The sequence below is a fragment of the Pelodiscus sinensis genome, chromosome 31, assembly GCF_052426305.1.
Source record: "Pelodiscus sinensis isolate ZL-2025 chromosome 31, ASM5242630v1, whole genome shotgun sequence".
Lineage (NCBI taxonomy): Eukaryota > Metazoa > Chordata > Testudines > Trionychidae > Pelodiscus > Pelodiscus sinensis.
The window spans coordinates 469,441-482,026 of NC_143082.1; the positions used below are offsets into that span (position 1 = coordinate 469,441).

Sequence of the window (12,586 nt, forward strand, 5' to 3'; positions counted from 1 at the left end):
TGCACCCCATAGGCCCATGCCACTGCAGCTGTCCCACTGCTCATCGAGCTAGCACGCGAGTCCTTGTGTACAGACTGTCCCGGCAGTGACACCAGCAAGGTCCCCTGCAGCACTTTGATAGCAGTGCCAGACCACTAGTGAGAGGGCTGCCAACGGGGAGCAAAATCGCCACAGGCCCAGCGAGCTAGAAAGCAGCTAGAGCCCTGTGCCCATTAAATCACTGCTGGAGCTCTGCACGGTGTGGTCCGGGCACCGTTGAGGGCTGGCTGGCCACAGCCCTGCCTGTTCTGAGGGGCCCAGAGCTGGGCCCTGCCTCCCCACAATGCCCAGGGCCCAGCGAAGTTTGTCTCCAGCCCTGCTCACGAGGATTATGTTGGACAAAGCTCACCCCATGCACAGGACTACTACAAAGCCCACATAAGACTTAGAGGGGTAGGCAAATTTCACTCATAGGAAGGAATTGGGAAGAGCAGCTTTATCATCATTTATATACAGGCAGTCCCCGAGTTACGCGGATCCGACTTATGTCGGATCCGCAGTTACGAACGGGGCCGTTCCTCTCCCTGGTCTCCAGCAGACCAGGGACAGGAAGCAAAGCGGCGGAACACGTGGGCAGCGGACAGGGCTGTCCGCTGCCCACGCGCTCCGAGGCTTGGCTCTGCTTTGCCCCCCCCCCCCCCCCCCCCTGGTCTGCAGACCAGGGGGACGGGGGGGGACGGGCAAAGCAGAGCCAAGCCGCGGAGCGCCCGGCCAGCTGACAGCCCAGACGCGTGGAGGAAGAGGGGACCCAGAGTGAGCCAGGAATCAGCTATCCTGGCTCATGCAGGGTGACCCCTGCTGCGCTTCAGCTTTTAAGTGCATTAAGAACCTGCTGGCTCTTAATACAGTTAAAAGGCAGAGCCACAGTGGAGTTAACTCTCAAGGCCAGGAGCTAACCCTGCTGCAGCTGCCCCACTTATCGACTAATTGATGGAAAACCCATCAACTAGTCAATTAAACTAAATTTAACATCCCTACCCAGCCCAGAGCTTTCCTGAGTCCTGACCCTGACCCTGCCTCCCCTCCTACACCCCAACACTCTGCCTGATCCAGAGCTTGCACCCCTCGCCCCCACCCAAACCCCAACTTTCTGTGCCAACCCAATGAAAGATAGTGGGGGTGGGGGAGAGCAAGCAATGGAAAGACAGGAGATGGAGTGAGTGGAACCAGGCCTTCTGGGAAGGGGAGGAGTGATCTTGGGCGTAAAAAAGTTGGGGATCCCTGATCTACACACACACACACAAACATGGGCTCTGGTCCCAGCTTGTACACTGGGTGCACACAGGACTTGGCCATTGTCTGTACCTTTGGTCACAGTCCAATCCACAGCCATCAGCATTGCTTTCTCCAATGGATCTCCCACCAGCGTCCCGTCATCCAACTGCACCAACGAATGGCACGTGGCAATCACTCGGTGGGTTTCTATAGGAATGTCCGACACCGGAGTCACTTCCTTCCCATCCCTATGTTGGAGACAGATGACGTTAACAGGCCTGGGCAGGCTCTCAAACCCATACATGTTCTACAATTTCCCCAAGCAAATATCTCCTGTCCCAGTGTCCTAAACAGTCAGAGCTTCTCACAGAAGAATGAAAGCTGTGGAAAGCTGTCCCAGTACCCCAGTGACCACTGTCACAGCCTCCTGGTTAATTCCAATTGAGCAGATGCCTTAATCGGAGCACCCAACATTAGTGCTGATCACAGCAACTGAATGCCCAATCAAAAAACCCAAATACCACAGAATACAGAGAATATATGGGCACTGCAGGAAGTACCCAGAAGTAATACCAACAATGCTACCCGTATGTGTTGGGAAGTGAGTGGCAGTGTGCGCATCTCTTACACACACACACACACACCCCCACGCACGCGCATGCACGCTGCCTGCTGGGCAAGTTTCTGAGACACACCATGAGCAGTCTCTTTAAGGTACTCACTGAAAGTCCCCCGTCCCTGTTCTGCAGAGATGGGATACATGAGCGGGGAGAGGGAGAGAGTGTGTATGTGGTATGTGTGTGTCTTTTTGTGAGTGTGAAATAGTGTGTGTGCATGCGCAGGCTGCTAGGGAAGTCTCAGAGACTGGACACTCGCTCAACACTGGGAAGGCTCGTTCAAATCTCACTAGCTCTCTCCTGCTCTGTGGAGATGGGGTACAGGGTGGGAACAGGGGGAAACCCTGATAGCAGCACTCCTCCCTGCTCAGCACAGCCAGGTGGTGTAGGAGTACAGGACAGTGATACAATAAATTCAGGATTCACTGGTGTGGCGTCCTGACAGGTTTCCTGCTGTCAACATTCGGCTGCGTGCGTTTTCGTAGGCTCCCTCAGTATATCATGCCAGCTCTACGCAGGTAGCTAGCAGAATAAAACTCATGAGAGCCCCGAAAGACCACAGATTCAGATAAGATACCTAGGCATCCAACTCAGGTTCATTGTCGAAAGAAGCATATTAATAGGTGTCGGTAGCCTGATGACCCTTGAGCCCCTATGTATTTGTACCCGGGACAACGGACATGGCTCAATTGATGGTACAGATTTTACTATCGACCCCTAGGCCGGCCAAAGAATTAAGTCGAGGTACCCCAACATTTATAGACAGAAATGAACAATCTAGGATACTCACTGAATTTATCATCTTACGCATTAATGACGTGCTTGGTACCTCCCCTTGTACTTTCCTCCAAAGCACTTGCTGCTTCTGTCCATGCTAGCAGTTCTAGTGCTGAGACACACGGACTTGCAGGCAAACGTTTGCTTTTGACATAGCCTGTCTATTACTCTTAGTATAAGTCTTGCTTACTTTGGTTCAAGCACCAGGCCCATGCTTCGGGCTCTCTCTTTCTCCTATACCTGGGAGCAGCTGCAAGAGCAATATGGTTGCAAAGCAGCAAGAAGAAGGGCACTCAGATGCACACAGTTCTGCACAGCACTTGAACAGTGACCGCACAGCTTAAAGGGAACACAGCTGCTTGCGCAGACGTGTGACGTGCCACCCTGAGTAGCTGGGTCAGCAGGCACACGGGCGCAGGGGCAGTTATGTGAGCTGGACAATGCCCCACCTTCACTGTAGCCAATAACAGACTCCCAACACACAAAACAAAACTATTATTCATAAGCCAGAGAATAAGTGGGCACGAAATCACAAATTACAACAGCTGCACTTGTCTGACATTTGCTATAACTCCTCTGATTAGAGGGCATGGATACCACTCAGCCTCACTCTCTGGATGCTGTTCTTTTGATAAAGAGACTCCTCCAATCCTTGAAATAATTTTGTTTACAGTGAGTGTGTGTATTTATTTTCCACAGAAGGGGTCTTCTGATTCCTCATTGACAACTCACAACATTCCCATAATCCCAAGGGATCAGACTTAAAATGAAATAAACCTGGGAGGATTTTCTATGAGGAACCCTGACATTAAGGTGCACAGGGGCTTCATGCTGGTGCAGAGAGGCAGAAAGCGTTTCAGTTGAAATTCCAAACAAAGAACCAAATTCAAGAGCTCCGATGCTGCTAACTGGTGCATAATGTCATAGCCAGAGAACCTGCAGGATCCCCCCTTCCGGCTCAGGCCCTTCACTCCCCCAGATTCATCCTCTTCCCCAAGGAGCTGAGGGAAGCTCTCACTGGGGCCAGAGGCTCCACTGTTCAAATGTCACCAACATCTGATTACTTAGTTACACAGCATTTGGCATGCTGGATCCCTGGCCCGCCCAGTCATGCCTCCGAGATCTGACAGGGCCCACTAGGCATGTGAACCCTCCCACCACACACTGAACCAAACGTACAATCTGGTTAACATTACCTATGAGGGCCCGTCCCATAGCTTACCTGAGCCCAGCCACACCTCTTACCACCAGGTGGTCACTGGTGAGGGTGCCGGTTTTGTCAAAGCAGCAAACCTGAACTTTCCCAGCAAATGGGATTCGGAAAGGTTCTGTACAGTACACATCTGAAAGAGGGAGGATGGGACTCTGTCAAGTGTCATGGAGATGCAGTAAAGGCGTGTTGGAGTCCTCAGCTACCTAGGATCTCTCTCAAATCAATCCAAAACCATGGCACTCAGCCACAATTTACTGAATGGCTGCTAATGGTCTTCCACTCTGTACCTGTGATATTTAAAGTCAGATTTAACCCCAAGGGGACATGGAAGAGGGGTGACAAGTCTGAAGGCCATTTACCCAGCTAGGTCCTTAGACAGGCACCTATCGTGAAGGGCCGGAGCACTTGCTGTAAAAGCAAATGAACGTGGATTTTGGAGCGGGAGCCTGTTTCTCCCACATACTCTACACTTAGGAGCTTACTTCAAAGCTGCAAAACAGTGTGAACCATTCTCCACCCTTCCCTACTTTGGAGGACACAGGAATCCTCCAAACATTCAGCACATATGGTGAACCAAGCAGGCATGGGACTCAACCTAGCTACCACTATTTGGAGAGAGGAGGTTGCCAAGGTGTATAAGCCAGCAATTTCACACATTTTATGTAGCCAAGTGCTGTTGTCCCGGGATACTGGACACTAGGCTGTTTCTAGACCTGCTTCTGGGAGGAGTACTTACAGAGCTTGGCCAGGGCAATAAGGGAGGTGTTGACAGCCAGAGACAGTTCAATGGGAAGTTCAGGTGGAACAACTGACGTCAGTATTAAAGTGCATTCCAGAAAGAGTTTGTATCGATTCCTGCTGGGGTCCTTGGTGCCTACAAAATAAAACCAGAAAGAGGCTGCCTCTCCGCTCTAGACAAGGTGCCCCACAATGAAAAGTTGGGCCCATCAGGGGCACAAACTACTGAGGAATGTGGGAGAAAACTGGAATGAGACACAGCTCATGCCCACGCACAGCAACGGCCCAGCTTCAACTGCCATCCCTCTTCTCAGCCTCCACTCTTGAGAGAAGCCAAGCCCAGGAAGAGGTGTTAAGAGCGCTCACCCTCAATCCACACATACGCTGCAGCAGCAATGGCAAACACCAGAAGGAAAAGGATGAAAATAAAGGTCTCCAAGTTGTTGGCTGTCACTCTCTTCACCCCAAAGAGGATTGTTCGCAGCAGCTTCCCCTGAGAGGAGAATTGCCTTCAATGCAAGAAGCTATTCTGCAGCGTGCAATACAATTTCTTGTAGAATACATGACAAATGTATAAAATGAGGACAGTCTACATCCTGATTCTCCGCTGCCACGGCGCAGAATACATTCCTTTCATTGGGCCTGCCACAGAGCCTGCCAGTGCAGGGCCACCCGCAGGCTGGGCATTTAACATGCTAACCAGCTGTAGGTCAGTTATGTGTGTCCCTCACTACTCTTTATGTAAGCAGCCTTGACTTTCCCCCAATTCGATTTGAAAAAGTTACCTTGCACTTGTCTGGGTTTACACGAATGGGCAGTAATTGTTACTATACAGTACTTTGCCCAAAGTCCTAGTGACTCTGTGGCACTCAGGATTAGAAGCCAGGAGGCTGACTAGAGCCTTGTGTTCTATCCTCTAGACCGTATCAGCCACCCAGAAAGGAATTCCAAGAACCAACCTAACTTTTTTCCTCTTCCAAACAGGTGAATAATCTTGCCACCATAATCTGAATTTCTCTCCAGCAACTGGTCAGAACTACCTCCCATAAACAGAACAGAAATGGGTGTTCTCTCATGGACTTCTTACCTGAGATGTGTTGAAACCAGTCCTCAGAACGTACGCCACACACCCATTATCCACAGCTGGAACAAAAGCAGTAATCACAGCATTAAGCTCAGTAGAGATCTTTTTATACACACATTATAGCTACAATTAAACTGAGGCAGCATGTTCCTCTCAGCCTGCAGGAGAACAAGGCTTCCTTCAGTAAAAGACTTATTTTAAGACTGAATTTAAAAATCATAGCCACTGCCCAGCAGTTATATTGTTTAAACGGAGCAGGCCGAGCCATGGCATTCCATCAACCACCGCCTTCTGCTTGGCAAGTACGTACGTTTCAGTCCCGTGCTGGCTTTCTGGGGGGGAATGTGCTGCACAACCTTTGTCCCCCCAAATACAATGTGAAGTCTGGCATCTGTCTGCATGTCCAGGATATGCTCTGGATCAAGATCCTCAATGGGCTCCTGAGAAAAGAATTCAGAGAAGCAGTTCTTGTTTCCAGTTAACTGGATTCGTACCACTCCTCTATGGTCCCATCTCCCTGAGGCACTTTCAGCCACCTTGTGGGCAGGCTGCAGGAACGGACTTTGGATTTGAACAGGATACCTAGCTCCTGCCTTCGTCCTAAGCGCAGAGCCGGTTACCCAGGAGAATCCTGGGGTCAGTGGATTTGCTCACACTTGGCCCATGCGTTTCAGCAGGGAGGTTATTTGAAATGTTATGTTGCCATGTTTGAATCACACACTGGAATGAACATGAGGGAGATTCACTGGGCTTGAGGCTCTTTGTGCTCCACCCTCCCATCTGCTCAAAGCAGGCCAGACTGAGGAATGTGGGGGAGTGCAGAGCTGTGCCCACACATTGCAATCCAGCCGTAGCTGCAGCCAGACAAAACAGACATTTGGTTTCTCATCAATCCTGGATATGGGGGTGGAGAACATCCAGACAGACCTGGATTTTCTGGGGCAGAGTTTACACAAAGATTGATCTGCACCTATAAAGTCTGCACAGTTCAGATGCTGTGGTGGCTGGAATGAAACTTGGTGCATGAACAATGAAGATGTAACAAGCTTTACACAGGGCCTGTTTCACACCTTCATCTGAGGCACAGACTCTCCAGTCAGCATGGCTTCATCCACAATGCACTTTCCACGGAGCAAGAGCACGTCACATGGCACTAGGTTCTCATGAGGAGATCGGCCTGCAATCAAGAGAGTAAAATGCTTGCAGGTTTCCAAATCTGTCCCATGACCTTCACCAAAACACAAGCTTTGATGTGGACCAGAAGCATGATAAAGGCCTTTAGACTGCACTGAAAGAAGGATTTAAAAGGAGCACAATTCTTACTGTCATTCAAACTTTAGAGACTGGGACAACATTCTGGAGCAATGTAATCTAAAAAACCATAAGAATATAAGAGTGGCTGTACTGGGTCAGATCACAGGTCCATCTAGCCCAGTGTCCTGTCTGCCAAGTCACCAATGCCAGATGCCCCAGAGGGAGTGGACACAACAGGGAATCATCACTTGATCCCTTTCCTGTCATCCATTTCCAGACAGAGGCTAAGAACACCATTCCTACCCATCCTGGCTAATAGCATTGAAGAACCTACCTCTAGGAATATGCCTAGCTCTTTTTGAACCCTGTTAAAGTCCTAGTCTTCTAACATCTTCTGGCAAGGAGTTCCAAACGTTAACTCTGCACTGTGAGAAGACTTCCTTTTATTTGTTTGAAACCTGCTGCCTATTAATTTCATTTGGTAACCCCTAGTTCTTATATTGTGGGAAAAAGTAAATAGCTTTTCCTTATCCACTTTTTCCACATCAGTCATGATTTTATAGACCTCTATCATATACCCCTTTAGTCTCCTCTTTTCTAAGATGAAAAGTCCAACTCTTTTTAATCTCTCTTCATATGGAAGCCATTCCAAACCCCCATTTTTGTTGCAGTACAGGGATGAAGACACAGCATCCCATTCCCCCTCAACCTCCATCCCAATCCTCAGCTTTCCACTCTTAGAACCGCTGACCTGAAGCAAGGCAGCTGCAGTGGATTTTAGTCCTAATATTTAGACTTCTATCTTGGAGAATCAAATTTGCAATCTGTGGGATTGGAACTTGAGAGACTCTCTCAGACCGGTGAGTTTTCAGCCATCAATTGGCATTTCAAGATTCTTTGCTGACATTTTTATGAGCATTTAAAGATGGTGTCTGGGTTGAATTTTAAATGTAATTAGTCTCAGTCAATACATGCATGTGGAAGCGAGGGCTTTCGAGTATGTCAATCATGCAGGCTGTTACCAATGGAAACAATATCCCCTGCGATGACCTCGTCGCTGGAAATGGGACGCCACTTCCGGTTTCTGTACACCTGCAGAACAAAAACAGTGAGAGAAAGAACACTGAGGATACAGCAGTTATTTTGAATTAACTTTAATAGCATCTACACAGACAAACCGCTATTTCGAAATACATTCAAAACAGTGGAGCCCTTATTTCAAATTTGATAATTCTCATTCTATGAGGAGTAACGCCAAATCTGAAATAGCTATTTCGAATTAAGTGCTGTGTAGACACTTAATTCGAAACAGGGGGCCTCCAGCCCTTCCCACGAAGCCCTGGTGGCCACTCTGGGCACAACCAGGAAAACTTACTCTCCTCTCCCCCAGCCCTGGAGCCATTAAAGGGGTAGACCCTGGCCGCAGTGCCTGTGCCAGCTCCAAGCGCCTGCCAGCCCAGAGCCAGCAGTGGCCACCGGGGCCCCTGACCCAGTGGCCCCAAAACATGAGCCAGCAAGCCACTAGCAGCCAGCCCCCCACTGCTCCCCAGAAGCAGTCTGCCAGCTCCCAGGAGCCTGACAGGGGCTGGAGAAGGCGGGCGCCTTCCTGGTCCAGGGTGGAGATCATGGACCTTATTCAGGTTTGGGGGGGGGGGGTGCCCCCAACTTCCATGATCTCAGCCCTAGATGGAGGAACACAGCCGTCTATGGTAGGATAGCTGCCAGCCTGGCCACCAAAGGCCACATGCAAACCCAGGAGCAGGTTTGCATGAAAGTCAAGCTGGTCTGGCGAGACCCCCAACCCTGAGCTTCCCCTCTCCCTTTTTCCCCAGGTTTCTCCCTCCCCTCTTCCACCCTCTCTCTTCCCCTCTCCCACCTCCTTTTCCCAGTCTCCCCAGAGGTCCATCCCTCCCCAGGTTTATTCAATAAACCCAGTTTCTATTTTTGAACATACGTGTCTTTTATTTGACATCAGGAAGGGGGGCTAGGGAGGGGTAAGTGGAAGGACGTGAGGGAGGAATGGGGCACGAGCTCCCGGTGGGGAGGACCAGGGAGGCTCTGAGGGTTCCTTGGGGTGGACGCTCTCTCTCAGGGCCTCCTGGATCTTGACAGCCCCCTTACAGATCCCCAGATGGCAGCCTGCAGCAAGTGCAGCCAGGCTGAGGGCAATGACCCCACGAGACACACCGGCGTGCCCAGGGACAGCTCTGGCTCCATGTGGCCGAGTGCTGTGGTGTCCCGAGTGTGGGCACTCAGGGCACTCCAAGACAGGACTGCTTTGCTGTCCCTCATCGAGGTAGACAAGCAAGCTGGGAACCCTGAGAACTGTCTGTCTGGGGCGGGAGTAGGGTCCCTTTAAGCACAGAGCTCAGTTAGCCTCAGGCAGCAGCCCCATACACTAAGTCCCAACCTGATGCCCTGACGGCACTGGTTCCAGCCAGCTTTAACTTCGGTTCAGGGTCCACTCAGTGTGGACTTGCTATTTCAAAATAGTTTTTGTATCTAGATGTGTTATTTCAAATTAGCTTAATTCGAATTAACTATTTCGAATGAAGTTAATTCGAAATAGTGCTATAGTGTAAACATACCCTTGGACTCGAAGCTGAACTGGGCTCTTTTGGAATTGCTCCCAATGAACCATCTTTCCCCTTGCTGAGCACACACATGCGTGACATAATCCTGTTGTTTTACAGTAAATCTGAATTTTAAACAAAGGTTAGAACTATTCACAATAAGAGGCCAAAAGCTCGGAATAACTTAGCAAGAGTTAAACAAGTGCATGCAAGGCAACACAGTGTCAAAAGGCTAATTGGACATAAGAAAAGAGGAAATACAGGAAATGCTTGTTCACTCCCCAAGGTGTGCCTATTTAGAGGTAAACACTGCTCTTTTCTACAGGCCATGTCTAATGGGCCTAGCACGCTCCTGGACTCTATACTCAACATCCCAGTGCAGAGTTTTTGATCATCATCCCTCTGCTCTCACTTACCTGAATCATGTATGGCTTGTTGCCCATTTTTCGGATCTCTGACATATTTCTCATTTGCTGTTGGACCAGAGAAGCTTCAAATGCCACCAGCATAGACAGGGTGAAGACACTGTAGTACCAATATTCATCCAGGCACCAGAGACCCACACAGAACACCTGGAGAAAATGGAGGTGGAAGCCAGTTCAGTACTCAGCCCATAAAGAAGCTAACATGTCCCTGAAGTCCAGCCCATCAGTGCCTGCACTATACACGAGCTTGGCACTAGCATGTCACAGAGACAGCTCAGCAGGAGGAAACAGAGTTTTGACTTGACAGGGACAGAACTCCTTTGTCCTCCACAGAACAGATGCAGCCTGTGCAGAGACAAGGCAAACACCTCCTCCAAGTGCTGTCCCGAACCAGTTCTCTAGCCTCAGGCTCTGGCCTCTCTGCTGAGGCTATCAACAAAGGGGGCAGTTCACGTCAGCTATGATGGGAACTGGAATAGCATCCACCACACACTGGCCAGTATGACTGACCAGAGATGTGTCAGCTCCTATCCCCAAAATCATAAAGTGTCCACCCCGCCCCCCAGCTACCACACACACTACAGTAGACGAAAAGTGCATTTTTGGCTTATGAAATTGGCTAGCTGTTTCCAGATTCCCAAACTAAGATTTCAGATTAGAGGGAATTTCCTCCTTTGCACCCTGAGGACAATAGTTACAGCTTTTATTTACCTGAAAGACAAAGAAAGGGGCTGTGGCTCTCTCTTTAAAGAGCTCCAAGAATTCTGGCACCACCATTTCTGCTCTGGAAAAGAATCAAACCTTGGTTAATGTTGGTGTTCTGGCCTTACATAAAACTACTGCAGCCTCTGGAGTACAAATAGAAAGTTCTGTTCCTGTTTGTACCAGAACATCTTCCCCTTCTTTTCATTTACTTTTAGATGCAGAGGGTTTGAATCTATAACCAGATTACCCAGAGACAGTCTGACACCTACAATTTCTGGCAGGCCCTGAACACTCACTTGTTCGTGCCGTATTTCTTTTCCGCCACTCGGATCTCTTTGTCCTCCTGGTAACCTCGGGCACTCTGGTAATAGCTGAGGGGGTGCTCCACCGGGAAAGCCACAGGAAGAAACTGTTTCTTGTCATCGACCTCGTAAGAGTACTTAATTTTCTGAAACTCAAAGGAAAGGGCTTCCTGGCCATCTTCATCCTGAAGGGATTATGCATAAGGGAAGAGCACATAGACTTTCACACCCAAGGATCCTTACAGTGGGCCACATCACTTCTGATATAATATAAGGAACAGTCCATGCACTGGCTTGGAAAGTATCAGATGGGACCACGTGGACATTTACATCTTTTGTTCCTAAACACTGTCTGTGAGACTACTGGTGTTAGCTACAAATGTTGCATTTTCTGAAGCCTCTTATTCCCTGCATGTGATGGATAAAAGCTGGCTTTCAGCCAAGCTCTGGGGTTTTAATTTAAATTAGTTTATGTGAAAAGCAAGTTGGAGAAGGGGACATTTGCTAAAAAACAGCATTCCTGGGCAGCTGTCAGCTATTACAAGGGGCTGGAGTCTAAGTCTGTACCTGGTCTCGATGAAGTGGCACAAGTTCTGCAGATCCATTATTTGGGGTTGGCACAACTTTAGCTAATGTAGCTTTCCTAGGGCTGGGTTCCTGAAAAACACAAGGTAAACATGCACTCTATAAAGCCGGTTACAGATACTAAAGGTCAGTGGAAGCCAAGAGGAATCCATGTAGTCACTGGGAGAGACTGTGAGCAAGTCAAACACATAGAACATTCCTCTCTAACTGGATGATCTGGATTTGTCATTGATATTTTAAAACTACCCAGGAAAGGCCAACATATGCAATGAGAATTATCCTATACCCTGACTCTCAAGATAGGACTGAGTTCCTAGTTGTTCTTTGAAAAGAGGCATGAGAGGGAGAGGGCATGAGGCAGAGGAATCAGGTGAACTTAGTTGAGCCAATATGTCAGGGGTGGCCAACCAGTTAGAGACAAAGAACCAAAATAGCTGTGGATACAGTGCAAAGAGCCACGTATTATATATTTATTTTGAGAGAGAGAGAGAATACAAAATGTAGTGACAAAAATAACATTACAGGACATTTCAGACAAAAACCAATAAAAAAGTCTCTAGTCACTTAAAAAATTCATGGCCAGTCCATAGATCTTCAGAGAACTTGACAAGGAATAAACATTAAAAAAAAAAAAAAAAAACCTTTAAAAATACAGTAATATTCTCATACTAAAAAAAGCATCCCCACCACGTATTTTAAATGTTACACTACTGCCCTATTAGGTCCTGTGAGTTTTTTTAAATTAAGCTGATCTGAGAAGTGCCTGTTTCACTCTAGCTTGTTGATCTCTAGTATGATTTCCTTTTTTTTTTTTTTAAACTCGCGAAGATTATGGCTTTTTTATAGTTCTAAAAATTTAGGTCTGTCCCAGACTACAAATATAAGAGGTTCAAAAACAATAATGGAGAGACTCATATATCTCAGAATAATTGCTTCAGCCTGGCAAACAATAGCCGTTGAATTTTCTTTAAAGAAACACAGTGTAAACCAGGTACAAGCTGATTCTTTTTTTGTCCTGCAATTTAAATATGACATCTGTGTTGGCTGCCTTATTCTGCA

The 12,586-nt window shown here is 48.2% G+C and overlaps 1 protein-coding gene across 3 annotated transcripts in view; it reads right to left on the bottom strand.

Moving 5' to 3' along the window:
- The window catches only part of ATP13A1 (ATPase 13A1), a 33,284-nt gene that overhangs the window by 14,638 nt on the left and 6,060 nt on the right, over positions 1-12,586 (bottom strand). For all 3 annotated transcript variants that reach the window (XM_075902475.2, XM_075902474.2, XM_075902473.2), the window contains exons 2-13: positions 11,510-11,599; positions 10,937-11,127; positions 10,647-10,719; positions 9,927-10,082; positions 7,960-8,029; positions 6,754-6,860; positions 5,994-6,123; positions 5,687-5,742; positions 4,966-5,092; positions 4,598-4,735; positions 3,871-3,991; positions 1,345-1,502 (exon numbers count right to left, since the gene is read on the bottom strand). In XM_075902475.2, the coding sequence (XP_075758590.1) occupies positions 1,345-1,502; positions 3,871-3,991; positions 4,598-4,735; positions 4,966-5,092; positions 5,687-5,742; positions 5,994-6,123; positions 6,754-6,860; positions 7,960-8,029; positions 9,927-10,082; positions 10,647-10,719; positions 10,937-11,127; positions 11,510-11,599 (1,417 nt within the window). The remainder of the gene's footprint in view (positions 1-1,344; positions 1,503-3,870; positions 3,992-4,597; positions 4,736-4,965; positions 5,093-5,686; positions 5,743-5,993; positions 6,124-6,753; positions 6,861-7,959; positions 8,030-9,926; positions 10,083-10,646; positions 10,720-10,936; positions 11,128-11,509; positions 11,600-12,586) is intronic.